Source organism: Sorex fumeus, unplaced genomic scaffold, assembly GCF_029834395.1.
Source record: "Sorex fumeus unplaced genomic scaffold, SorFum_2.1 ptg000037l, whole genome shotgun sequence".
NCBI classification, from domain to species: Eukaryota; Metazoa; Chordata; class Mammalia; order Eulipotyphla; family Soricidae; genus Sorex; species Sorex fumeus.
The window spans coordinates 110,837-137,506 of NW_026606094.1; the positions used below are offsets into that span (position 1 = coordinate 110,837).

The 26,670-nt window shown below is 46.1% G+C and overlaps 1 protein-coding gene across 1 annotated transcript in view; it reads left to right on the top strand.

Moving 5' to 3' along the window:
- CEP41 (centrosomal protein 41) overlaps window positions 1–26,670 on the top strand; it is a 49,374-nt gene that overhangs the window by 5,770 nt on the left and 16,934 nt on the right. Inside the window, exons 2-3 of the mRNA XM_056118392.1 lie at window positions 5,744–5,807; window positions 22,020–22,067. Of these exons, the coding sequence (XP_055974367.1) occupies window positions 5,744–5,807; window positions 22,020–22,067 (112 nt within the window). The remainder of the gene's footprint in view (window positions 1–5,743; window positions 5,808–22,019; window positions 22,068–26,670) is intronic.

A 26,670-nucleotide genomic window follows, 5' to 3' on the forward strand; every position in this document is an offset into this window, starting at 1 on the left:
GCTCAGTATGTCATGTGGTGTTGAGGATCAAACCCTGGGAATGTGGCAGGAGGCATATGGCAGGATATTAGTGGTGGGAAATGTAGGCTGGTGGAGGGATGGGTGTTTTGGAATATTGTATGACTGAAACCTGACCTTGAAGGTTTTTTAATTTATCTCATGGTGATTCAGTTTAAAAAAAATTTTTTTTTAAAGCACAGTGTGTAAGGATCTACCCAGCGGGCTCTTGGGAGGCATCTTCCTAGAAGACGTGGGGTGTTGGGTCTTGAAAGCAGAGGAAAAGTTAAGTAGCTGCAGCAGGGTGTGGAAACCTGAGGGGCTTTAATTATTATTTGGTTTTAGGGTCACAGCAGCAGTGCTCAGGGGCTACTCCTGACTCAGTGCTCAGGGCTCCCTCCCTCCTCTCCTCCTCTGGAGGACATTATTTCCTGTCCCCCTTTCTTAGAGCTGGGAACCCTCAAGAGGTCATTGGCATTTGCAGTTTCTCTTGGCCAGCAAGTGATGGTATCAAGAATAGGAACTTTCTCCATTTCCACCCTCCTGATGAGTTTTCATCAGGGTCTTGATCTGCTTGTACATGCATGAAGATGTGTCTGTAGAAGTGTTTGTATAGAACTATGTATCTTTTTTTTTTTTTTTTTGCTTTTTGGGTCACACCCGGTGATGCACAGGGGTTACTCCTGGCTCTGCGCTCAGGAATAACCCCTGGCGGTGCTCAGGGGACCATATGGGATGCTGGGAATTGAACCCGGGTCAGCCGCATGCAAGGCAAACGCCCTACCCGCTGTGCTATTGCTCCAGCCCCAGAACTATGTATCTTTAAAATTGAACTTCTGCCTGTCCCTGGGCCTCCCTCATCCTCCCCACCTTCTCTGCAAGCTCTCATCAAGCCCATTAGCCTCTGAACATCCACAGGTTTCTCCTTTCTTGCCAGACAACAAAAGCTACTCCTCAGCCACTTTCTGTTTCTTGTGTTTGGGTCCTTCTGGCTCAGTGCTCGGAGAACACTCCTGGTGGAGCTTGGGGGACCATGTGTAGTGCTGGGGATTGAACCCCAGTTTGCTACGTGTTAGGCAAATGCTGTACTCTCTCTCTCGACCCCCTCAGCAACTTTTGAAGGAAAACCAGAGACTACGTGGCTGCTGTTCTCTTTGCTTGCTTCCTCTCATTCATTTAGTCTGCTGGTTTTCCTGTCATTTACAGTATCGGTGTTCATCCAGCTAATCAGCAGTGACCTGATTTGCTCAATTAAAGCCCATTTCTCAGTTGTTGTTTTAGTTTACCTGTGTTCTTATTTTTGTGATTTTTGGGGGGTTTTCTTTGTTTTTGTTTTTATTTGGGGGCCACACCTGGTGGTCCAGTGGTCCAGCCCCAACCTGCTTTCTTGTTTGCTTGCTCCTATTTGACCTTGTGCTCTCTGACCTGACTATATCCATCAAGGTAAACCCGCCTCTTTGTTCCTGAAACTTACTTTGTTTTTCCCAATGCATGCTCTATTCATCTCTTGAGAGTCTCATCCATGGTGCTTTTCTTCATCCAAACTGGCTTATTGGGGGGGTGTTGTTCTTGATCTACACACTCCAGGGTGATCTTGTTCCTGTCTGCTGTCTACAGGCCAGCAGCTCCCAGTCCTCCTGTCTTTCCTAGCACAGACCCCTCTCCCGAGTTCCAGGTCCAGATGGCCAGTTTGTTGCTTCTTTTATCGTGTATGCATGCGTGTGCGTGCGTGTGTGTGTGTGTGTGTGTGTGCGTGTGCGTATACACACACACACACACACACACACCTACCTGCTTTCCCTTCAGTCTCTGGTCCCCTTCCATCTCTGTTATGCCAGTTTTAAGTGATTGTACAGCTTAGAGGGTTTGGGAAACTCTCCCGTCTCTTCCCGGGGACCATCCTTCCTCCCCCCACAGCAGTCTGCTACCCACCTCTGTCCTTGACCAGGGTCTGGCTTGTTTCTCCACTGACCAGCAAAGTAACCATGCTAGAATGGAAATAGAATCCCTTGAACCCTTCTCAGGGCTCCTTCCATGACTTCCAATCGTCTACACCACTAGTTCCCAAACATAATCATCCTCCCCACTTTCGGAAATGAACCACGGTTGATATGTGGGGCCAGCTGATTCTTGGTGGTGGACACCTCTCCTGTCATGGGCATCACTCCTATGGGCACTTCTGTCTCCTCCAAACTAGACCCTACTAGCAGCCAGCCCACCTTTCCCCTCTCTCCCTCACTCCCAACAGCCTGATATTTCTCCAGCATTGGCAGTGGGAATGCTTGAAGGCCATGGATCTCAGGTTTCTCTCTCTTTTTTTTTTTTTTTTGTGGTGGGACCACACGCTGCAATGCTCGGGGCTCCTCCGGGCTCTGTGCTCAGGGGTCATCCTGGCAGTGCTCGGGACCATCTGTGGGGCCATTGGCCTTGGTGGTACACTGGTAAGCATACCAGCCTTCCAATCCTGGGTCTGCGGAATGCAAGAGGAATACCTTGATCCTTGAACGAGCTTTCGGGCCCCACCTCCAGATTTCTTCACGTGGACCCCAGACCCTCTGAGAGTGGCTCTGTCCCCCATTTGCCAGGACCCAGTTACCTCCCACCCAGACTCCTTCAGCCACTGGCATCCCTGGCTCTCTCGGAGGCCAGCCCTCTGGACAGGCTCTGGGCTGTCTTAATTGCAGATTCAGGTGCCCACTTCACTGTTCCCGATTGCACCCAGCCTGTGCCCGTCATGCATGCAGCATCTTCCTCTAGCGTGCCCCTCTCCCCCTGCATCTGTGCCAGCCACTGGAAGGCCAGGATGGTATTATTTTCCGACACAGGGAACCCACTCCCCGTGGGCCCGAGCACGGCGTCAGCAGAATGAGGCTCTAGGCAACGAGTGGGTGGGCTTCCCAGGAGCTGCCACTTTTCTCAGCTCTTCCACGCGCCACCATTCCATCCTGTGTGTGTCATTGGATGGGGGAAAGGAAAGTCATTTGGTCAGTAGGTCAAGGAACAGTCCAGCCCCACAGCAAGACTGAAGGCAGGCTGGGCGCCACCTCCTCGCGCTCGGACGCCGGGGTGGGACCCGAAGGGGAGGCCCTGCCATATGGATTTCTCATTAGTGACTGTAAGGGAAAACCGGGGGCGGGGGTGGGGGAGCCAAGCCTGCAGCTGTCCACACTCTCTCCCCCCATCATTCTCCTGCTGCCACACCTGCTCCCCCGAGACGCCCTCATTCCTCAGCTATGTTGGCTGAGGTCTGAGAACTAACCCCCCACCCCGCTTCAGCAGAGAGGAGCTTGGAAGTTTTCAAGAATTGCTTTGCTAGGAAAAACTCTAGGGGGAAAGCAAACAAGCAAAAACAGGAAGAGCATATAGAAATCATTCTTTAAAAAAAAAAAAGAGCACGCAGAAGGAGAAAAGAAAATGTCTTTGCCTCGTGGAATTTGACTATTCGCTTTTCTTGACTCAGTTTACCAGGCAGGCACATGCTTTCTTGTGTGTGTGCTGGCTCGGTTTTGTTTTCTTTTTGCCCAGAGATTGTCCTCTGCGGGGGAACCCACCCTACAGTTCGCCTTTCAGTCTGAGGACGTCTTAATTCTTCTTCATTGTGTAGGAAGTTGTTGGAGCTAGGATGAGAGACACTGTCTTGTCAGACAACAGCTGCTGATGGGATGGAGAAAGGAGCTTGGTGGTCTTTCAGTTTGTTTTGGAGTCACCACCAGCAGTGCTCAGAGATGACTCCTGGCTCTGCGCTCAGGAATTACTCCTGACAGTGCTTGGGGAACCATATGGGATGCCGGGGATTGAACCTAGGTTGGCTACATACAAGGCAAGCACCCTACCCTCTGTACTATCTTTCTGGCTCCTTTTTTTTTTTAAATATATATTCTTAATGGTAAAATTAAAAAACCATTCAGAGAGAGAGAGAAGAAAAGTGCTGCCATAGAGGCAGGTTGGCATGGGCGGGGGGCGGTGATGGGAGGGAAACTGAGGACACTGGTGCTGGGAAACGTACACTGGTGTAGGGGTGGGTGTTGGAACACTGTTTGACTGAAGCCTAATCATGAACAGCTTTGTAAGGGTCTATCTCACAGTAATTCAATTAAAAAAGAAATGAATTTTTTTAGAAAGTCACTCTGCATAGGCTCCCAATAAAAGAAAATTCTTCCAAAATCTGACCAACATGTTTTGTAAGACATTGATTGTACCCTTTGTATTTACTACTTTTGGGGTCATTGGACAAGTTGTTTCTTTTGGGAGGTCGGGGCCTCTGCGGCCACTGCTGACAGTGCTGGGGATAACTGTGTTTCCTGGACATTGAGCCTGGACCTCCCGCAAGCTGCAGAGCTTGTACCCTGGTATTTTTGTCAATAAACTGTTGTTCCATCCTCCTAGCATGGCCTACTACAGTTAATGATGTTTTTGCAAGGGCAACCGAAACAGTTTTTGAAGTCTGACGTTCTGGTCTAGCTGAAACAGTCTTTGTTCTCAACATTCTCTTGTGGACTGAGTATCAGTAAAAGCATCGATGCTCTCCTTCCGGGTGAATACAGATTGAAGCAAGTTCCTGCCCCTGCCTCTGAGGAAACTGAGACCAAGGCAGATAGATGGCCAAGGAAGAAACAGTGGTACCAGGCGGTCAGCAGCCTGAGAGGCAGGAAAGAAAGTGCCGCCTTCCCCCCTGCGGGCAGCTTGGCCCAGGAAGGTCAGGTTTGCCCACGGAAGAATTGACGGAAGGCACTCCAGGCAGGCCTTGGTTAACATTTCGAGCACTGGATGAGTGTGGGACATTTGAGGGGACATTAGGGTAAATGCGCATGGAAATATGTGGGAAAGGATGAATCCACTCTGAACTTTCTCTAGTCCACAGCTCCCAATTCTGCTGGGAGGAGTTCACTACTGATACATAGGCCAGGAGAAACAAACAGGGCAAAACCCAAGAAGACCTTGAGCAGGACAGAATGCTTGGGAATGTCTGCATTCGTTCCGCCCCCCCCCCCCCCCCCCAGTGGCATGCACAAGGCCACTGGCAATCTGGGTCTTTGTCTTCTGCTTGGAGTTGGGGTTCACTCCTAGAGCACAGACCAAGGGACACCCTGGGCAGAGGCATTTCCGTGAACCGTAAACTTCCCCCGAATGTACGCCAGGCCTAAGCAGCTGCTTAAGCAGCTCCTATCCCAGTGACATCTGTGGGGCCTCAGGTTTCAGCCACCCGGGAGGAAGCTGCCGGATGGGGCCCAGCCTGGCACATCTGCGACCCTGGACCCCATTTTAGGGGAACTGTGGATAAGGCCAAGATGGCTCCCAGAGAAGGTGACCTCAAAAGCTGTTTTAGGAAAAATAAAATGTACCCAAGGGACAGTGGCATCTGGACCAAAGTGGGTGGTGTGTCCTGGGTGGCCGCAGTGGGTTGGAGGGGACTCCTGGGAGAGCCACTGGGCTGTGTGTCAGAAGTCGTTTCGAAGAGCTGTGTTCCTGACTGCACAATGCCATGCACCGAATGTTGAAGTGTTTTGACAGAAGCAGGATAACCATCTTCACCCAGGGAGAGACTGAGAGAAAACCAAAAGGGACAGTGGGACCGAGCCAAACCCTTCCATCTCCACACCTGATGGGATTTAAACATTTGTTCAGTTTTGTCTTTTTTTTTTAAGTATTTGACTCAGTTTCCCAGTGTGGCCAGCCTTTACCTGGGCATTAACCCCACTCCCCACTGATTGTGAATTTTCTTTCCTTCCCCCCCCCCCCCCCCCAGTATCTGACCAAAAGGATACCACGGAACCCAAAGTACCAACATGTCAAGACAAGACTGGACACTGGTGAGTAAAGACGATACTAATGAAAACTTAAAAACTCAATCGAGGGCTGGAGTGATAGTACAGCGGATAGGATATTTACCTTGCACCCAGCCAACCCAGGTTCAATTCCCAGCATCCCATATGGTCCCCTGAGCACCGCCAGGGGTAATTCCTGAGTGCATGAGCCAGGAGTAACCCCTGTGCATTACTGGGTGTGACCCAAAAAGCAAAAAAAAAAAACCAAACAAACAAACAAAAAACCAATCGACCCTTATTAACAGTAACAGTAGGTCAGTAATGCCTGATTTGCCATAAATTGTAGCCCAAAGCTTCGTACTGTCTTGCCTGAGGATTTACCTTTGAAACATGTCCACTCACATAAGCATGTCCACTCCCATAATTCACATCTTGTTGTAAATCCCGAAGAAATGTTGTTCAGTAAGTTGCGGGACTAAGGCTTAGTAGAGTCAGAAGGGGTGGTCTCCATTTTGGAGCATGTAAGAGTATTCCCGTGAATGGTGGGAGTAGATTATACATGTGCACGTCTGTTGATTCAGTGTTTGAAGAGTGCCAATTACATGCAAAGTTATGGATTATGGGATGTATAAGGATGAGTGTGAATCATGATTTTTGCAATCAAAGAGCTTAACTTCAAGTGGAGGCAGATGGACTTGAGTGAGTAACTGAAATACCAGACAAAATTAAATTAGTGCTGCATTTCAGGTAAAATGAGATTTGAGAGTGTGTTACTGCTTATTTTTTTATGTCCTTTGCATTTTTCAGTGCCATAATAAAGACCACTCCCCAGGTCCCTGGTGGATTTGTAATCTTGTGAGGTTTTGAGTTGTTTATTTGTTTAGTGTAGGTGTCTCCCTCCTCTTCCCCCCACCCCCTGCACAATCTTCTAAAGCCTGCTGGAGAAAATCCGTTCTATTACACCAGGTTTGCTAGAGGATGGTGGTACTGCATGCCTTTAGCAATCCTGAATTTCCCAACGATAATTGCAGGACAACTGAGAAAGTAGACTGGGATGTTGACTCCATCTACATCTCCTTCATTTTGTCTTTTTCTGTCTCCAGTTCCCTCCAAAATCATTATCTGCCATGATGCATATTTCCTCACATAAAACAGACTAAAATTAAGTGCTTCATTGAACTGCATTTTGCAGATACCTTTTCTTGGGGCCTCCCCCCCCAAACATTTCTGCATTGTGCAGATATTTATCCTTGCAATTAGCCTGTTTAATGAGAGGTAAATATATATATATATATACACATACACTCTATCTTTGAGGAGGAAATTGTAGCACAGGAATGACATGATGTATTGAGGTTCAGTAAAGGAGCTCGAACTTGGATTTGTATGCAGGATGAGGTTGGGGAGCTCTGGCCCAAGTTCTCTGTTGTCCCTGCAGCATTCCCCAGCTTCATTTCTCCAAAGATCCCGCCAAACACCTCCAGCTCTACCTCTCTTCTCTCCATCTGTCACCCACCCTTTGGGAATAAACTACTCTTTGATATAAACACGTGGATGAAAAGTGCCCCAAGGAATAGGGAATGCATTTCTTTAGAATCTTTCATTCCTTCTTAAAACTAAAAAATTTAAAAGCTGAGGTTTATTTCAAATATATAGATTTGTCTCTGCCTTCATATTGTTTTCTTTGGGAAGTTGAATTGGGATTTGTAAGTGAAAACTTTTTTTTTCTCCTCAGTGCCTAATTTGTCACCAAATTAGACTCAAAACACATCTATCAAAATATCTGAAATTGTCACTGTCCTCCCGTTGTTCATCGATTTGCTCAAGCGGGCCCAGTAACGTCTCCATTGGAGACTTTGTTGTTACTGTGTTCGGCATATTGAATAAGTCACGGGTAGCTTGCCAGGCTCTGCCGTGCGGGAGAGATACTCTCAGTAGCTTGCCGGGCTCTCCAAGAGGGGCAGAGGACTCGAACTCGGGTTGGCCATGTTGGCTGCGTGCAAGGCAAACGCCCCACCGCTGTGCTATCGCTCCAGCCCTATCTGAAATTAATTTTTTTAATTGAGGTATTTGAGCCCAACTCCTCAAAAGATGAACTAAGGCATCTTTCTTAAAGGGGCTTAGGCTCGACCACTTCATTTTGTGTCTTTTAAAATTATGAATCACAGTTATCTATCTCCTTTTGAATTGTGAGATTTTTAAACTGATACTTTTCTTAAAAAAAACCCTCTTATTTGGAGGTCCACAGCAGAGCTTGGCAAGCTACCCGTGGCGTATTCAATATGCCAAAACCAGTAACAGTAACGGATCTCATTCTCTTGACCCTGAAAGAGCCTCCAATATGGCAGTGTTGGGAAAGATGAGTAAGGAGTTAAAATCTCAGGGCTGGGGCGAATGGAGATGTTACTGGTGCCCACTCGAGTAAATCAGTGAACAATGGGATGACAGTGATACAGTGAGGTGACAGTGATGCAGTGGAGGTCATTGCAGAGGTACATGGAATACTACCAAATTCCACAGAGATTCCACGTACCTTCACACTGTTTCCCTTGGTAACTTCTTACAAACCAGAAGCATAGGACCATAGCTGTGATGCTGCCCCTTGATTGAGCCTATATTATGGAATGGGTCAAGCCCTCCAAGAGGCCCTTGTGTTGCCCTTTGAAAGCCACATATGCCGCCCACCACACCCACACTCTTTCCTGAGCCCACTCATCTCTTCCTGCATCTGTCACCATGTCATTTCACAAGAGCTGTATCCATGAATCAGAGGGTATGCAGTGTTTGGGATTGGCATTTTCCTGCAGCCTCAGTCTCTGGAGAGGTGTCCTGGTGGTTCTGTGTATCTGTGGTTCACTCCTTTGCTGACATTCCTATGGAGTGGAGGAACTACGTGTTAACCATTTACCTGCATCTGGATTATCTCTTCTTCATTATAACATATACGGGTGCTGTAAAAATTCAGGTATGGATGAGCTTATGTGAATTTGGCTTCTTTTTGTTGGGATAAATTCCCAGAAATTCAGCAGCTGGTTATGTGTTACTTGCATTTATATTTTATATAGTTTATTTTTGTTTCTAAGAAACTACCAGATTTTTTTGTTTGTTTGTTTGGTGACCACACCCTGCAATACTCAGGGCTTACTCCTGACTTTGTGCTCAAGGATAACCGCTGGGGAAGATTGGGGGGACCATGTAGGATGTCAGAGATTGAACCCAGGTCGGCTCCTTGCTTCCCCATGTACTATATCTCTGGCCCTGGAACTGCCAAACTCATCCATATTGGCTGCACCATATTTTATGTTCTCTTCAACAATGTAAGAATGATCCAGTTTCTTTACATCTTCACTGGCATTTGGTGTTGGCACCATTGTTTCAGTTTAGCAACTCTGATTGATGGTATAGCACTGCAGCTCTGATTTGCATTTCCCTAATGGTTAATGATGTTGAATGTCTGTTTGTATGCCTGTTTGCCATCTGTAGCCCTTCTTCAGGAAAACCTCTGTCATGTCTTTTACCTGTATTCTAATTTTTAACTGTTGAATTTTCAGTGTTCCTTATATATCTAAGTTGCTAGGCCTTTTGTTTGGTACAGGGTTTTCTGATTGTTTACTCAGCGTGTATCTTGTCTTTTCAACCTCTTTAACAGGGCTTGGTTTTGTTTGTTTTAATTTTGGTGAAGTTAGTTTTTTTTTTCAGTTTTTCATGGATGATCACAAATCACAAATCATCCTGTTAATCATCGATTGCCTCGAGCAGGCCCCAGTAACGTCTCCTTCATCCTAGCCCTGAGATTATATTCAAGGCTCTTTAGGAGAATGAGACCCATCATTGTTACTGGTATTTGGCATATTGGGTACGCCACAGGGAGTTTGCCAGACTCTGCCGTGTGGGCAGGCTACATTCAGTAGCCTGCCAGTTTGTCCAAAGTAGGAATGAGATAATAAGATGTCTCATTCTCCTAAAGAGCCTTGAATATAATCTCAGAGCTAGGATGAAGGAGACGTTACTGGGGCCTGCTCGAGGCAATCGACGATTAACAGGATGATTTGTGATTTGTGATCATCCATGAAAAACTGAAAAAAAAAAAAAACTAACTTCACCAAAATTAAAACAAACAAAACCAAGCCCTGTTAAAGAGGTTGAAAAGACAAGATACACGCTGAGTAAACAATCAGAAAACCCTGTACCAAACAAAAGGCCTAGCAACTTAGATATATAAGGAACACTGAAAATTCAACAGTTAAAAATTAGAATACAGGTAAAAGACATGACAGAGGTTTTCCTGAAGAAGGGCTACAGATGGCAAACAGGCATACAAACAGACATTCAACATCATTAACCATTAGGGAAATGCAAATCAGAGCTGCAGTGCTATACCATCAATCAGAGTTGCTAAACTAAAACAATGGTGCCAACACCAAATGCGCGGGCGCATTCGCGGCCTCGCGTTTCTGGGAGCTGGTTTTTATAGTCTCTGAGTCTTGGCCGCTGATGGGATTACACGGCGCCTGGGGGCCAGTTGGTGGGTGTGACCCCCGCCTACTGGAATTTGGAGGATCTGGGTGGAGGATGCTCGGCCCAAATCCGAGTAGGCTTGGAGATCTTGGCCCCGGAACCCGCGTGACTTTGTCCCTCTGCCAGTACCTTCATGTGTGCGGAGAGTGGTCTCAGCATGATGGTGGCTGGTCCTGGAGGTCTTTGGCTGCTGGAGCCCTGGTCAGGGCGGGGAGGAAAGCTCAACCTGCTCCCCTCCAAGGGGCCCCGGCGGCGAGGACAGTCAGGCGCAGGGGCAGGAGACTGCACTGTTCTTCTTCCGGGAGCTGTTTTTTTTTTTTTTTTTTTTTTAAATCATGGATGATGCTTTTTTAAAAAAAGTGTTTTTTTTTAACTCACTGTGAGATAAACACAGTTACAAAATTGTTCATGATTGAGTTTCAAGTCATGCAATGTTCCAATGTCCATTCCTTTACCAGTGTGCATTTTCTGCCACTAATGTCCCCAATTTCTCTCCTGCCTAACCCCCAACCCTCCTCTTCTCCCCTTCTCATTTTTCCTTTTGGGCATGGTGGTCTGCAATACTGTTACTGAAAGGTTATCATGCATATCACTTTACCTCCTTTCTGCCCTCAGTTTTTGTCCAAAGTGGTAATTTCCAGTTATCATTGTCATAGTGGTCCCTCATCTGTCCTAACTGCCACCCAGGTCCCTCACTGAGTCAAGCTTCCTACCGTGTACCAGTCCTCCTGGCCCTTGTTCCTACTGTCTTTGGATATTATTCACACACTGTGTTTGTTTTTTATATGATGCTTTTGTTGTCAACTCTAAGGACTCTGCCTAGCTTAGATGCCAAAGATTTTATGTATTTTTTTTCTAAGTGCCTTATGGCTTTTGGATTTACACTGAAGCCCATGATACATTTTGACGTATTTCTGAATGAGGTATTTGACTTAGATCAAGATTGACTTTTGCTTACCAGTGTCCACTTACCCTAGCCTTGTGACAAAGTTTACCTTTCTTCCATTGAATTGCATGTTCACTTTGGTAAAAAAATCAGTTGAGATTCTTATGGGGATCCTGTTTCAATCCCATTGATCCATGTACCCTTACTTTGCCAACAGCACAGTCTTGACTACTGAAACTATATAGTGCAGGGATGTTGAGCATTGTTTAGACTGATCATTCCCACTTTTCTTTTTTTCTCACAATTATTTTAACCTTTTTTTTTTTGCTTTTCCACTCAAGTTTTAGGATATTATACTTAGATTTATTTTTAATTGCTATGATTAAACCTCTGCATAAATTTGAGGAAAATTGGCATCTTTACTATGTATCTTTCAATCCATTTACATATGTGTCTCCCAGCGGGTAGGGCGTCTGCCTTGCACGCAGCCAACATGGCCGACCCGAGTTCGATTCCTCCGCCCCTCTCAGAGAGCCCGGCAAGCTACCGAGAGTATTCGATATGCCAGACACAGTAACAACAAAGTCTCCAATGGAGACGTTACTGGGCCCACTCGAGCAAATCGATGATCAACGGGAGGGCCTTTACTTTACTTTACTTTATTTAGATCTTATTTGGTCTCTTTCATGAGCATTGTATGTTTTTTAGCATATAAGTCATGTACAAGTTTTGTTGGTTTTATACATAAGCAGTTAATTGGGGGTGGGTGATGGTGATTATAAATGATACTGTATTTAAATTTTGGTATCCATGTGCTATTTCTAGTATAGAGTAATGCAGTTTATTTTTATATGCTTATCTGTGTCCTGGAACCTGGCTAAATTAACTTAATAAGCACAGGAAGTTTTAAAATAGATTCCTGGACTTTTCAGCATGGACGATTATGTCCTTTCCATACTTAAGGAACAATTTTGTTTCTCTCCAGTCTTTCATTTTACTTCGTGGCCGTATTGTACTGGCTGGAACTTGTAGAAGAAACATGTCAGATGAGTAGTAGGAGTGAACATCTTGTCTTTTTAGAGTGAAAGCAATTCAGCCTTCCATCAAATATAATATTAGTTATGTCAGGTTGAGGAAATTTCCTTCGATTACTATTTTTCTAAGTGTTTCTGTCATGAATGATTGTTAAATTTTATCAAATGCTTTTACTGCATCAATTGATAGATGATGATTTTCTTCAGCTTGTCAATTTGATGGGTTGTACCGGGGGGTTCTCCAATACCAGATGTGCTTCTATGTGATAAGCCCCACTTAGTCTTGGTGTATAATTCTTGTTATATCCTGCTGAATTATATTAAGACTTTCATATCTGTATTAATGAGAAATGCTGCTTTGTAGTTTTATTTTGACCATCTTGTTTTAGTAATAAGGTAATACTGATCTCAAATGAGTTGGGAAGTGTTTGATTTTCTAGAATAGACTCTATTGTGGTGTTCATTACTATGTAGCAAAACTCACCAACAAACTGTATATATTAGTAGATTTCTCTGTTGGGAGTTTTAAAATTTTGAATTCATTTTTTTAATGGTTATGGGAGTGTGTTAAGATTAGTCGTTTTGGGGCTGGAGTGATAGCACAGCCGATAGGGCGATTGCCTTGCATGTGGCTGACCAGGTTCAATTCCCAGCATCCATACGGTCCCCTGAGCACCGCCAGGAGTAATTCCTGAGTGCAGAGTCAGGAGTACCCCTGTGCATCACCGGGTGTGATCCAAAAAGAAAAAAAAAAAGATTATTTGTTTTACATTGGGTTTGTTGTCATGGTTGTTTTTTGAAGAATCAGTATATTTCATCTAACTTTTTAAATGTATATGTTGAGAGTTATTTGTAGCATTCCTTTATTATCTTTCTGATGCCTGTAGTGTCTGAAGTAATACCTTCTGTTTTTATCTGATATTGATCATCTATGTCTTTCTTCCTCTTTTTCTTTCCTATAGGTCTGTTTACTTTATCGATCCTCTCAAAGATCTAAGTCCTGGTTTTATTAATTTTCTCTATTTTCTGTTTACAGTTTTATTGATTTTTTTTTTGCTCTTATCTTTATTTTTTTCCTTCCTGTTTGCTGTGGTTCTACTTTGCTTTACTTTTTAGATCTTAGAAGTAAGCCCACATAATTGATTTAAAACTTTTTCTCTTCTTTAATGCATACAGTTAGTGCCATAACTGTCTCTCTGCACTGCTTTAGCTATGTCCCACAAATTTTGACACAATGTATTTTAAAATTTTATTCAGTTCAGTGTGTTTTTTAAAAGTTTTCCTTGAAGTTTTCTCTTGACCCATGGATTATTTAGAAATGTATTGTTTTGCTCCAGGTATTTGGAGATTTCAGTTATTGATTTGATACTAGCCAAATTTGATTTTTTTATTAAAGAACACATTCTGTGTATTTCCCTTTAAAAAAAATTATTGATAGTCATTTTAGTGCCCAGGACATGGCTTGTCTTGATATATTTTTAAGTCTCATGGTCACTTGAGATAATATATAATAATAAAATAATGTATATACACATACTCCTGCTTTTCTCTCTTTTTTAATTTTTCTTCCTTCTTTTGGGGGACGTGTTGTTTTTTATTTTATTTTTGTTTGGGGACTTCACCCAGCAGTGCTCCGGGCTTACTCCTGGCTCTGGGCTTCGGGATTATGCCTTGCCAGGCTTCAGGGCATATGGGATGCTGGGGATCAGACCTGGATGAGCTGCATGCAAGGCAAGGACCCTACCCACCACACACTCTCTCCGACCCCTGCTGTTCTTCATGCTTGCCTGGCCAAGGCTGCACCAAGCCACAGGCCACATCCACTGACCTATAACAACGACTCCTTTTCTTTATGGTTTGTTTACCTTCAGGTTAGAGACTTCCTTGAACCATTCTCTAAGACGTGGGGTGGGGTGGGAGGACTGGAGACAGTCTCCGAGATTTCCTTTTTCTGAGACCGTCTTGATTTTCCTTCATTCCTAAAGGGCCCTTAAAAAAAAATGGGTAGGGGATTATGGGCAAAGAGCTTTTTGCTCAAAGCACCTGAAAGATAATTGTACCATTTCCTCTGGCTTCCATGATTTCTGATGAGAAATCTGATGTCATATTAATAATTTTCCCCATATAGCCAGGATGTCTTGCTTTTTGGTTTTTGTTTGTTTGTTTATTTGGCTTTTTGGGTCACACCCGATGATGCTTAGAGGTTACTCCTGGCTCTGCATTCAGGAATTAATCCTAGCGGTGCTCAGGGAATCATATGGGATGCTGAGAATCGAACCCAGGTCAGCCAGGCCCTTACCCGCTATACTGTCGCTCTGGTCTTGTTGCTTTTAAAGATGATTTTTTTCTTCCTTTGTTTTCAGGACTTTTATTGTGATGCAGCACTGTGCAGCTTTCTTGGGCGAGTCCTTGGCTTCTGTATCCATCTGTAGGCACGCCACTTGCCACATTTGGAGAGGATTTTCTTGTTGTTGTTTTTCTTTTTCTGCCACACCCAGCAGCGGTGGTCAGGGTTGCGTTCACATATGAACCCAGGTCTGCTCTCTGCTAGGCAAATGCCCTACTGCTGTACTAGCGCTCAACCCCCTTGGGGTGTCTTTAGCTATTAAAGTTGGAGCCCTTTTCTGGGCCCACCCTCTTCCTCCTTTCTCTGGAACTTGGATGGCACCTCAACCCAACCCAAGGATGAAATGGAGCCTTCTTTCAGCTGACAGTGGTGCTGCCTGGAATAAGGTGGTTATTAGGTGACAGGTTTCATCTTTGCAGAGAGTCTGTCTGGGGTTCTTTGTCCACCTGTTGGTGTTTCTGAGTTCCTGGCTTCTTTAACTCCAATTCTAGTGTAGAAGGGGCAAAAGACGAACACGAAAGCGAACAGAACTGTGGATAAATGGGCCACCACGGCCTCCTCAGGCCCTCAGGCCCCTGTCTGGTCCGACTTCCTCTCCTACCTTCAGAATCTCCTCCCCTTTGCTTTATATGGAATGTCCAGTGCTTTCGTTTGATTTTTGTCCAGTCTTTTTCTAATTGAAGTGAGGTTTTTTTCCCCCCATACATTGAGATATAATTTGAATACCATGGAGTTCATGCCCCAAGTTTAGAGCATTTTGGTATAATCACAGGCTGTGAAACCATCCTTCCATCTAATTGTAGGACATTTTTCCAGTTAAAAAAAAAAATCCCATGCCCAGGGACTATCCTTCCCATTCCTTCCCCCATCCTTTTTTATTCCCTTCTTTTTATTTTCTCATCTCTTCCAGAGCTGTGGGTCTGCCCGTCCTGAACATTTTACATTCAGTGGACTCCCCCCCTCTCCCTGGCAACCCCCCACCCCCTGGCCTGTGTCCGGTTTCTTTCTTTTAGCCCCGCTCTCCCTCACTCTGTTTATCTGGTAACGTGGATCACAGCTTCATCACTTTTTTACTGAGAAATAACACTCTCCTCATTTTTGTTTATGCACCCCTTAGTTTGAGGGCATTTGATTTGTTCACTCTGGAGGACACTAATGCTGCTATGTAAACATTCGTGGACAAGTTTAGGGGTGGGGTGGGGTGAGCACATGCATTTGATTTTTCTTGGTTGCAAACCTAGGAGTTGAATTGTTGGTCCGATCTTAACTCGCCGCTCCACTCTTTGAGGCGCTGCGAGACTGTCTCCCCGTTTAGCCTCGGCGCTTCCCTTCTGTGGTGGAGTGTGGGAGGTTTTCTCCGCGGCCACCACTGTGCTGGTTGCTGGGGTCATTTCCATGGGAGCCGCACTGTAGGTGGGAAGCCCTGTCGTGGTTCTGATCTGCTCCTTCCTAATGACGGGGAAGCACATTTTCATATGGAGAAATAGCTGCCCGAGTCAGTGGTGGCCCATTTGAAAAATGATTATTGCTGAGTTAGGAGTTCCTTTATACGCTCTGAATAAAGAGGTGTCCTTAGCCAGAAACATAGCAGCTTAAATATCCTCCCAGTTTGTGTACTAGCCCGGGTTTGGGGGGGGTGGGTCCTTAGCTGGAGGAGGCGCGAGAGGTACCTTTCCCTCTTCTCCCCGGAAATCAGAATCTCCCAAACTAGTTTCAGAATCGCTTTTGGACAGGCCAAAGGCAGCTTCATTGCTTCAGACTCAAGGCATGTTCACATCACTGGGTCACCGTGGGAAAGAGAAATCGTATTTTTTGTTGTTGTTTGAAACTCAGAAACGAACTATGATCACCTTAAAGAAAATACCGAACATTGTTTCCTTTTGCATTTATGACATCCGGCCTCTTGTGTGCAGAGCAAGTTTTCCCGCCTGGTCCGCCTGTGGGTTAAGGACTAAGCATAGGTCTTCTCAGCCCTCCAAGTCGCCACCAGGGCCTGGCACAGCCCACTGCCCCGTGTTTACACAAATCCCATCATTTTTACGAGTGCCATAAGGTGAAAGAATGAGGCCTGCTTAAGAAAATACAGAAGTGACCCCAAGACCCACGTCCGCGCGAGGCGCTCCCATCTGAGGGCTGTTTCTGAGCTCTGCCATCGGAGCAGGGAAACGAGCAAAGGCGACAATGAGCATCTCCCATTTTCTAGGCGCCTTTCCTTACCAAACAGTGAGCAATTCAGTTAGTCACGAGAAATCAAGATTTTTCTGGTATCTTCTGTCTTCACCTAAATCCGGATTCTTCAAGGACTGCTCTCTTCTTCCAGGGCAAAGAGGCGATTTTTATTTTCACTGCCCCTGTCTCCACCTCTCTCATAAACTCGGTCACCCACGTATAACCGTGGCCGGCAGCACGGATCCCTGCGAGCTTCCAATGTCTCTTTGGTTCCATAGGTGCCTGCGTATATCTTGCCGGGGCCCCAGTGCTGCCCGGCTGTGCCGTGAATGGATTTTGCTTCTGACTAAATCCCCGACGGTGTTTTGTTCAGGCTCCACTGCAGGATGTCCTGAGTACCCATGAGCCCCACTCTGGCCCCTATGGTATTGTGCCAGGGCCGTTCCCTGCCGTCTCCCGCACTCCTTGAGCTCCTGGCTACCTCTCCTCTCAACCCAGATCCAAGCTCATTTCCCATTTCTTTCGCTACCTGCAGTTCTGAAGATTTTGAGTCTTACCATGCTCCTCCTCCTCTAAATTCATCTTTTGTTGCCTTCACACAAATGAGTCATTTCCTTTCCTTCCTCCCCACCTATTTAGTCTTGACCTTTTTTTTTTCTGAATAGTTGCTAATAGCCTGGGTCCGAAGCACTCAGACCCATTACCCGACTAGGCACGCTTCATTTTCATTTGGTATTTAATTCTGTTTCTTGTGTCAAAAGGTAGAAATATATGTGTGTATGGGGGGAGCAGGGGGAAGCCCTTTATAAACCAGAAAGCACTATATCCTCGTACAACTTATTGAGATTAACAAAAGACCACTGTGTCTCTTTTCATGCTTTCTGCTCCTTCTGAGCCCAAAGAACTTCTCCACGGAGGAGGGGAATATTGAAGAAAAATAAAGCAATAGAGTTGTCTCTTAGCAACTGAGTTTGTACCTTATAAATCTTACCCACTTTAGATTACTGCTGCTCAGAATCACTTGCTTTTCTTACTGGCTCAGTACAAATATGTTATTAAATTATAGAAAAACAAAAGGGAGAAATCCAGTGAAGAAGTCACTCATGATTGTACTCTGATTTTGCATAGCACCTTTTGCTCGTGATTGTAACCGGAAAGCTCTTTTTATCTATTTTTTTTGTAGCAACTTAAAGTATGACCTAAGTAGACACTAAAAATTGCCATGGAAATTTCTAGGTTACCTGAATCCTTAAGTGGGATGATATTGTATAAAAAATCGTGTTACCGTGTTGTGCCTAGTTTTAAGAAAATGAGGTATATGGAAAGCTCAAGCCAAATTGGGTTTGAGTACTTTAAGAACTATTTTATTATAAGATTTTTTTTTGTTTTTTTGGGGGGATTGCTTTTTGGGTCACACCCGGCAATGCACCAGGGTTACTCCTGGCTCATGCACTCAGGAATTACTCCTGACAGTGCTCGGGGACCATATGGGATGCTGAGAATCAAACCCGGGTTGGCCACATGCAAGGCAAACACCCTACCCGCTGTGCTATCACTCCAGCCCCTTGTTTTTTTTTTTTTTTTTTTTTTAGCTAGATCCTCATAGCATATTTTATTCAGCAAGTAATTTTTTTTCTTTCTTTTTTTCTTTTTGGGTCACACCCAGCAATGCACAGGGGTTACTCCTGGCTCATGCACTCAGGAATTGCTCCTGGCAGTGCTCGGGGGACCATATGGGGTGCTGGCAATCGAACCCAGGTCGGCCATGTCAGCAAGTAATTTTTATTTTTTTTATTTTTATTTTTTTGCTTTTTGGGTTACACCCGGCGATGCACAGGGGTTATTCCTGGCTCATGCACTCAGGAATTAGTCCTGGCGGTGCTCGGGGAACCATATGGGATGCTGGGAATCGAACCCGGGTCGGCTGCGTGCAAGGCAAATGCCCTACCCGCTGTGCTATCACTCCAGCCCCAGCAAGTAATTTTTAATGCCTCCTTTAATAGACAGTGAAAGACCTAAGCTAGTCTGTGTGTGTGTGCATGCTCACTGCTCGGATGTGTGTATTTGTAAATAATCTTGGGCTTTCAGAATAATAAGATGGATAAGACTTGTACACAAATAAGCAGGGCGATGATAGATGCCTGGTGAGTAGGAAGTTGAGCGCTGTGGAAGTTCAGTGGAGGGAAAGGTCACTCACTGCCGGGTGAGCTATTATGATTATGTGGACAAGGTGACATGTCTGAGAACCGGAGACTAGCAGAGAGTTTGTCAAATTCAGTAATTAAGGCAAGATTGAAGAGGTAGGCAAGACAAGACGTTGGCACCCTCAGCCCTAGAGTGAGGATTTTATCAGTAAGCCACGGGGAGCCATTGATGCTGGTTTGTTTGTTTGTTTGTTTGTTAAATATCTCCTCTAGAAAAATAGATCTGGCAGTGATGTGTAATTTCAGTTTTCAGGAAAACTCATTGATTCTCCCATCGTGTCTTTCCTTCTAAAGATGTGTTTATAAGGGAGTGATAGAATTGACTCATTTCTAGCCTTTTAAGAAGGTAATCAAAAAATGATTTCCAGGTGAAATTAAATCAGTGCAGTAAGGTGTAGAGTTACTGTGTAAATCATGTATGAAGTGGGATGAATATTGGTTTGCATGCTTTCTGAAATCACATTTAGAGTGTGTGTGTGTGTGTGTGTGTGTGTGTGTGTGTGTGTGTGTGTGTGTGTGTTGCTGGCCAGCCCTTCTTTTCTCCAGTTACAGCAATTCAGCAATCCTCCCTTTTCTTCCCTTCTCCCCTCCCCAACCCCCACTGGACAGAATGCATGTCTAGTCTGAAAAGGTACTTCATTTCTCTACCTGCTCCATTAGTGGGAAAAGCAAACAGTACAAACAACAGCCCACCTCCCAGGGTTGTTGTGTGGCTCTGCAGGCACTTGAGGAAGTGCTTTGAAAATCCCCTGAAGATGCTAATGATCAGTTGAGAAAGGATGGTAGACTCTGGCAGGAGTTAGTGTGTCCGTGATAAAGGCTTGCAGCTCCCTCTCCCTTGCAACTCGGGCCTCCTGGATGGAGTGCAGAACACATAATGGTTACCCCCCTGCTGTGTGAGAAAAGTGAGCCTTCTCACAGTGAAACCCTGTCTCACAGCACCAGCCACACCACAAGCAGAGCAGCCCCGTGTTCTCCCAAGTCAGGAATTGAGTCCCGACTCTGTTGCTGACAGTTGTGTCCCTGGACAAGTCACTCATCGTTTTGTTGGCTCAGTTCTCTGGCAGGACCACCCGGAGCTGGGCCCAAGGGTTAATGCACTGGGTAGGGCTCTTACCTTGCATGCAGCCGACCTGGGTTCAATCCCCGGTACCCCTGTATAGTTCCCCCGAGCCGCGCCAGGAGTGGTCCCTGAGCTCGGAGCCAGGAACAAGGCCTGGCTCTGTACTGCAGGGTGTGAGCCCCCCCAAAGAGAAGCCTGTCCGTAGCTGCCCTCCTCGAGGGAAACTCTCCGCTGCCTCTACAGCACGTGACTGTGGGGGACTCCAGAAGAGACCGGAAGCTGTGTCAAGGCTCTGCAAGGCCCAGTGATGCACTGTTTGTCTCTGCTGCTTCCCGACTTATTTGGCTGTACGTGGGGGGTAGGAAGAAGACATGGGCTCCCCTAAGGGGACGGTCACAGCTCAGCCAGGACCCATTCAGGGTTCTGCTCCTGCCCCTGGATGTTGTGTAGATCCTCCTGGTATGTCTGGGAGAGGTGCCGGCTCTCCAGGCAGCCGTGGGCGTCCGGAATACATGGTCTGGGTGTCCAACTATACCGGTTCTGCTCTCTAGCCCTTTCCCAGAGTGTATCTTAATTTTTTATTTATTTTTTTAAAGCAAAACAAAAACCCAACCCTTGTTTTCTTTACTCAGTGGAATGTTATTCCATGATGAATTCATGGTAAAGATTTAATAATAACAAATGACCTCAGTTGTGTTTTTTGAAAATGTATTTTGGGTTTCGGAGCAGGAGCTTTCCTTCTCCGCTTCTGCCTGAACATTAAAGGACATTTCAGAATAGTCCTTTTAAAAACATCAGGTCCGTGCCACCTATTAGAAGCATTCCTTTTGTCTGAAGTGGGGACTGAATCTGGCTTCTGATCCTCTTGGGGCCGAAAATTTGGAGGCACCGTTTGAAAATGAGAAATTATCTGGAAGGCCCCTCCTTGGCTGTTCCTGCTGGGTGCCCCCACTGAGCCTGCCGGGTTGCCTCAAGGCAGCTCGAAGCCGGGCTCGCCAGGAGCAGGAGGCCCTCTTTGGGAGCTGGACTGGAGCGCATTCAGAAACCGAGGCATCCTGGCCCAGGGTCAGTGCCGGAACGCTCTCCAAACCACCTTGGCGAGGACCAAGCATTGTAGAACCAAACTATAAAACGTTGAATTTCTCAGCAATTCAAATCCACAGCGCAGCCCAGTGTACAGGCTGTGTGGTCTAGTTCAGCATGCAGTATCAGCATGAATCGTGGAAGACCAAGCTCAGGAAAGAGAAGCTAACTGCCAAGCCGGAGAGAGGAGAGATGGCTTTTGGGGGCAGTGGGAGCCTTTAATGGCACACTTTAGACTGTGGGGTAGGAATCGTTGCTGCTTTTCTTTTTTCTCTATCTCTGTATATTTTTTCCCATTATACACTTAGGAAGGGAGGGAAAGAAGGAGAAAGCCTTGACTTTAAAAAAACAAAAAACAAGGGGGCCAGAGAGGTAGTACAGTGGAAGACACATGTTTTGTGTGCAGCCAGCCTGGTTCAGTCCCGGGGACCACCTCATCTGCTGAGCACCATGGGGTGTGGTTGGTCCTGGAGGCCCCACCCGGGTAGCCCAGCTTATCCATGATGCCACAGGGTCTTATCAGCACCACATCCGTGGAACTGAGCTTCGAGCTGCCAGCCTGGTTGGCTGAGAACAGCTGCCTGAGCATTGAAAATACACACACACACACACACACACACACACACACACACACAAAATCTTCTCTACTGCCTGGAACTTGGGCTAGCTTAAACATATCCAAGCAAAACATTTACCTTGATTCCCGTCCCCCCCCCCCCCCGTCCCCCCCCATCCTCCCCTCCACCCCCCCCCCCCCCCCCCGTAAATGATGCTGTGTTGTACAGAGAGTATTTTGGGAGTAAATAGTTTTTACTATTTGCCTACTATAACTCCCTAGGAACAGGCTCTTGGCAGGGCCGTGGCGGTACGGAGTACTTGTTCTCCATTGTTTGCACTGTTACTCATTTTCTTTCCTTCGAAGCATTATCTAAAAATCCTCGTTCTCTTTTCAGGAAACAGTATGACTAAGTACATTGAGAAGCTAGAAGAAATCAAAAAAAGTGAGTAACGGCTTCTGATGGTTTGGGGGATAATGGGACCCTGTAGTTCCGCCAGCAGGTGACTAGCACCCCCACTTGTGCTCCACCACACCGGTGCTTGGAGAGGCGGCAGTTGGATGTGGGGAACACAGAGGCCCCTCTGGGCTCGCGCCTGATACTGTGCCGGGCTGTTGGGGGGTGGGGGCTGATTCAGCCCCTAGGATGTGCACATTGGGATGGGGGGTGAGCATTTGTTAAGCAACAAAAGCCCAGCTTCTCATTTCATTGTGGTCTTCATGGCCTTTTTACTTTCCTGCCTTCTTACTTTCTCTAGACCTGAGGTGGAAGTATTAATGTCTTCTCTTGTTAACAGCCACTCCTTCGAGTTTTGAGTATAAATTAGACGATATTCATGAAAGACTTAGAGGTTTGAGAGCTGCTTCTTTAAAAAAAAAAAGATTTCTGCATTATAAATTCATTGCAGTCTGCTTTCTTTTAATTAAAAATCATATTTCATGCACATCCTTTTAAAAAAACTAATCTTCTGCAAAGATATGCTACTCATCCTCAAGTGCATTGCCCTTGCACAGAATCATAATTTTTCAATCTCTGTCCAAAGAGAATGTAACATGTGCCCACCAAGGCCGCCGTTACAGAGAAATAGAAACAGCTATTTTCTAAGATGGATCCGCTCCCATCTGCAGTAGGAGGACTCAATGCACGGGGAGTATTTAGCTAATGGAGAGGGTCTCCGATTAATAACCATCCCAGACTTGGCTCTGATTCGATACATCTTCTGGGAAGAGAATATTCCTGATCCAGAAGTCACCAGGACTTTCCGTATAAAGAATGATGTTTCTTTTCCATTGGAATTGCTGCAGGATTAAGAAACCACAAACTGCATGGGGCCGGAATGATAGCACAGCAGGGAGGGTGCTTGCCTCTGCACACAGCCAACCCGGGGTCTATCCTTGGCATCCTATATGGTCCCTTGAGCCTATGGCCCCCGGGAGTGATCCCTTGAGCAAAGAACCAGAAGTAAGCCCTAACGCCAGGTATGACACCAAAGATTAAAAGTGTGTGTGTGTGTGTGTGTGTGTGTGTGTGTGAGAGAGAGAGAGAGAGAGAGAGAGAGAGAGAGAGACCCCATAGGGCACTGGCCCTGCATGCAGCTGACCTGGGTTCGATCATCAGCATCCTATATTGTCCCCTGAGCAGTGCTGGGAGTGATTCCTGAGTGCAGAGCCAGGAGTAACCCCTGAGCACCTTCAGATGTGGGAAAGAAAGAAAGGGAAAAAGGAAGAAGAAAACAAACCCCAAAATGCAGAAGACAGAGCTTGACACCAACTCTGTTACCAGCCAGGTTTACTCTCATGATGAATGTAATAGACATTTCTTCCTTTTTTTTAATGGGTCACACCACGGTATCCTTTTCATAGTCCTTCTATGCATTGTCATGTTCTCTATTGTCAGCTGTGCGATACAGATGAGCACAGATACTTAAGGATGCATGGAAACCTTTAACTGTATGGGGGGGAGTGGGGGAGGTGGGGGTGGGAGGCACCTTGCTTACTCACCTCCCTCCACTGTGTCGTCCTTAATTTGTCCAGGGCAGGCAAGGTTCTATTTGGGGTTGCCATCTCTGTCGCCTCCTCTCCATTTGGAATCGAGCGCCAGCACAGGAGTTCCCCCCTCCCCCACCTGCAGGTTGGCCCTTGAAAACTACCTGTTCTACCCTTGAGCGCTCAAACCCCGTGTAGAACATTTCTTAAAAGCACAGTGTGGTTTCTTTGCTCAAGGCCCTTTAAAGGGAGGTTCTCTCCCCTGGGCTCCCTGTGGGGCAGAGTCCCAGGAAATGCAAGCTGCAGGGCTGCCTCCCTGAGACCGAGCTTCCGATGACCTGGGCTCACACACTCTATGCCCGCCTGGCTAGAGTCACTTCACGTCTGTGCTTTGGAGATTTCCTTCTCTTCCATTAGTTGGAGGCGTCCCACTGGGGCGAAGGGGAGGTGAACATTGCCTTGTTCTGTGATACCCTAGACCCTCCCCATTCTTGGGTTACCTTTCTGTGAAGTCACAGACCTGCCCCTGCTCCTTCCTTTGATTGCCCCCCCCACCGTGAGCCCCAACTTCCCCGGGCTAAACTGTTTGAACAGAACCCCTTCTCCCCCACAACACTCAGAATTCCTTTGTAACCTGAAGATTCTTTCAGCTCTGCCCGGAGAAATGAGACACTGGGGCCTATTGACCATCACAAAGCCTATTCTTGGCTGCTGGTGGTTCGATAACGTGCCCTGGACCCAGTGTGAGGCATCCTAGATAGTCAGGCCTCTGTCCTCCCAGTAACTCGAGAGAGGCAGACTCTTGAGTCCCAACTTACCGGAGAAGCAAAACCTGACACCAGGCCCGAGACAAGGATGATTGGCCTCCGTGGTGGCCGGGCGAAGGCAAAGTGGCCGGAGCTCCATCCTTAAAGCTCCAAACGCCCGCGCGAGCACTGCCCGACAGCTGTCCAAGCCCTCCTTTTTTAAATAAGATTAAAACGCACTGCCAGGCGTCCGGTCTGACCTCTTATCTCCAAGGCAGGATGTCAGAAAGTCCTCATGATGGCTGTCCCTCCAAACCAGAACCAGGTATGTCGGGCTCAGGCCTCACCAGCGTCCGGGAAAGGACCTTAAACCGCCCGTCATCCTGGTACCCAGCCGAGCCTGGTGGTTTGGTTTTGTGTATATTTGCTTCAAGTGATTTCTCTTTGGTTAAGGGGACTTTTCATGTGTACTTATTAGGGTGGAGAAGGATTTCAGACTGTGTCATTACACCAGAAGAGTATCAGCGGGTAGATGCCACAGTGCAGAACTACTTGAAAGCTGTTTTCATTGGCTGACGTATTGCCATCTTGGTTTCTGTCAGGGCCTCTCGGTGGGAATCAGAGGGAGGCTGGTGCTTTTCAGCTGCACTTTCCTAAACCTCTTTCTGGCCTACTTGAGTCAGCAGCATCCTGGCGGGTTTTCGAATCGCCCTGGTTTCCAGGTCTGTTACCTTGTTGTCCCCAAAAGAAGCTATTCGGAGGATTTTCTAGAAATAACGGGCCCGTTCACCACTACATTCCTCTCTTTGAAGACACTTTAGAATAGAGAGGCTCTGACTCCCCCTGAGAATCCTGGCATGTTCACAGATGGCAAGTTTTTGAGGTGGCACACTGTCTGAGGGGGGAGGGGTGGGGTAAGCCCCTCAAGCACGTCCTCCGAAGGAACGCTCTAGTCCGTGCTAGTTGTGAAAATTCATGGCAACGATTAGTAACGCCAGGTAAATAATCTAGAGTATGTTTAATCCTTTCCTTTGTTGCTAGGAGTCTTGGTTTATGAGGCATTTCTGCTGTGAAGGTCATAGTCATTATCCAGCTAATCTTTAGTAATTCTAAAATAATGAGGCTGTATTTAAATACATATTTTAAAACCCAGAGGAGGAGGTAAGGGCAGATGGAAGGGTCGCATTGAAAGCTCTTCAGCAATGGCAGTCAGTTTCCAAGAAGTCTGAGGACACTAACTGTGGACTTTGCTCTTGTGGGGGCCGGGGCGGGGACAGATATTAGACAAATTGAGATTGGCTAAATTTAAAAAAAAAAAACAGACTAATGTGACGTGAACACAAGTGCAAAAAAAAATCCCCCCATTTGAGTCCTGGCTCAGAACTGTGAAGATAGCAGTGACCAGCATCAAAGTTGATATTTCAGATTGGGTTTTTGTGTGTGAAGCAAGGTAGTTTTAATGGAAACTTATTTGGAAAGATGTGAGGTGAGAGAGAGAGTATGTGTTCAAGAGAGATCATGGGCTTCTCCCGGTGAAGTGGACAAGCCAAGAAACATCGGGACAAGCAAGCGAGACATGGATTCAAGGGAGAACACGGGCTTGAAGAGCAAGCCTTAGGTTGTTTTTTAAAATCTTGGTTTGACACAACACCCAAAAGGAGAGAGAGAACAAAGGGGAATGCCCTGCCACAGAGGTAGGGTGGGATGGGAGGATGGGGGTGGGAGGGATACTGGGACTGGTGGTGGTGGAAAATGGGCCCTGGTGGAGGGATGGGTACTTGATCAATGTATACCTGAAACCCAAGCACAAAAATTTGTAAGTCTACAACTGTACCTCATGGTGTTTCATTAATAAAAATTAAAAAATTAAAATTAAAAAAATCTTGGTTTGAAATATATATATATAAGATTTGCCATCTTGACCATTTTTAACAGCATTTTTTCAGCTGTGTTTAAGTCTTCACATTGTCGTGAATAACCATTCACATTGCCGGTCTCCAGGTTGGTTTATTGGCATAGGAGATGATCTGGAGCAGTCATAGTTTTGTGCCAGGTGTGTGTCCTAGGGCGGAAGTCGGGGAGCATTGCCCTGGATCGCTGTCATTGTAGCCTCAGATATAAAGTTGTTCTCTGTTCAGAGCAGAGTTTTAATAGTAGGATGAAAGTATCTTACCGCTTTCTGAGCTGGGCAGCTCAACTTCTCCCAGTCTCTGTCCTCATTTGTAAACTGCAGATGCAGATTCCTTCTTTGTTCTGGAAGGGATTTAAAGCATCTTACATAAATGCATGCTCTACAGGATGGTCAAAGTGAGGCAT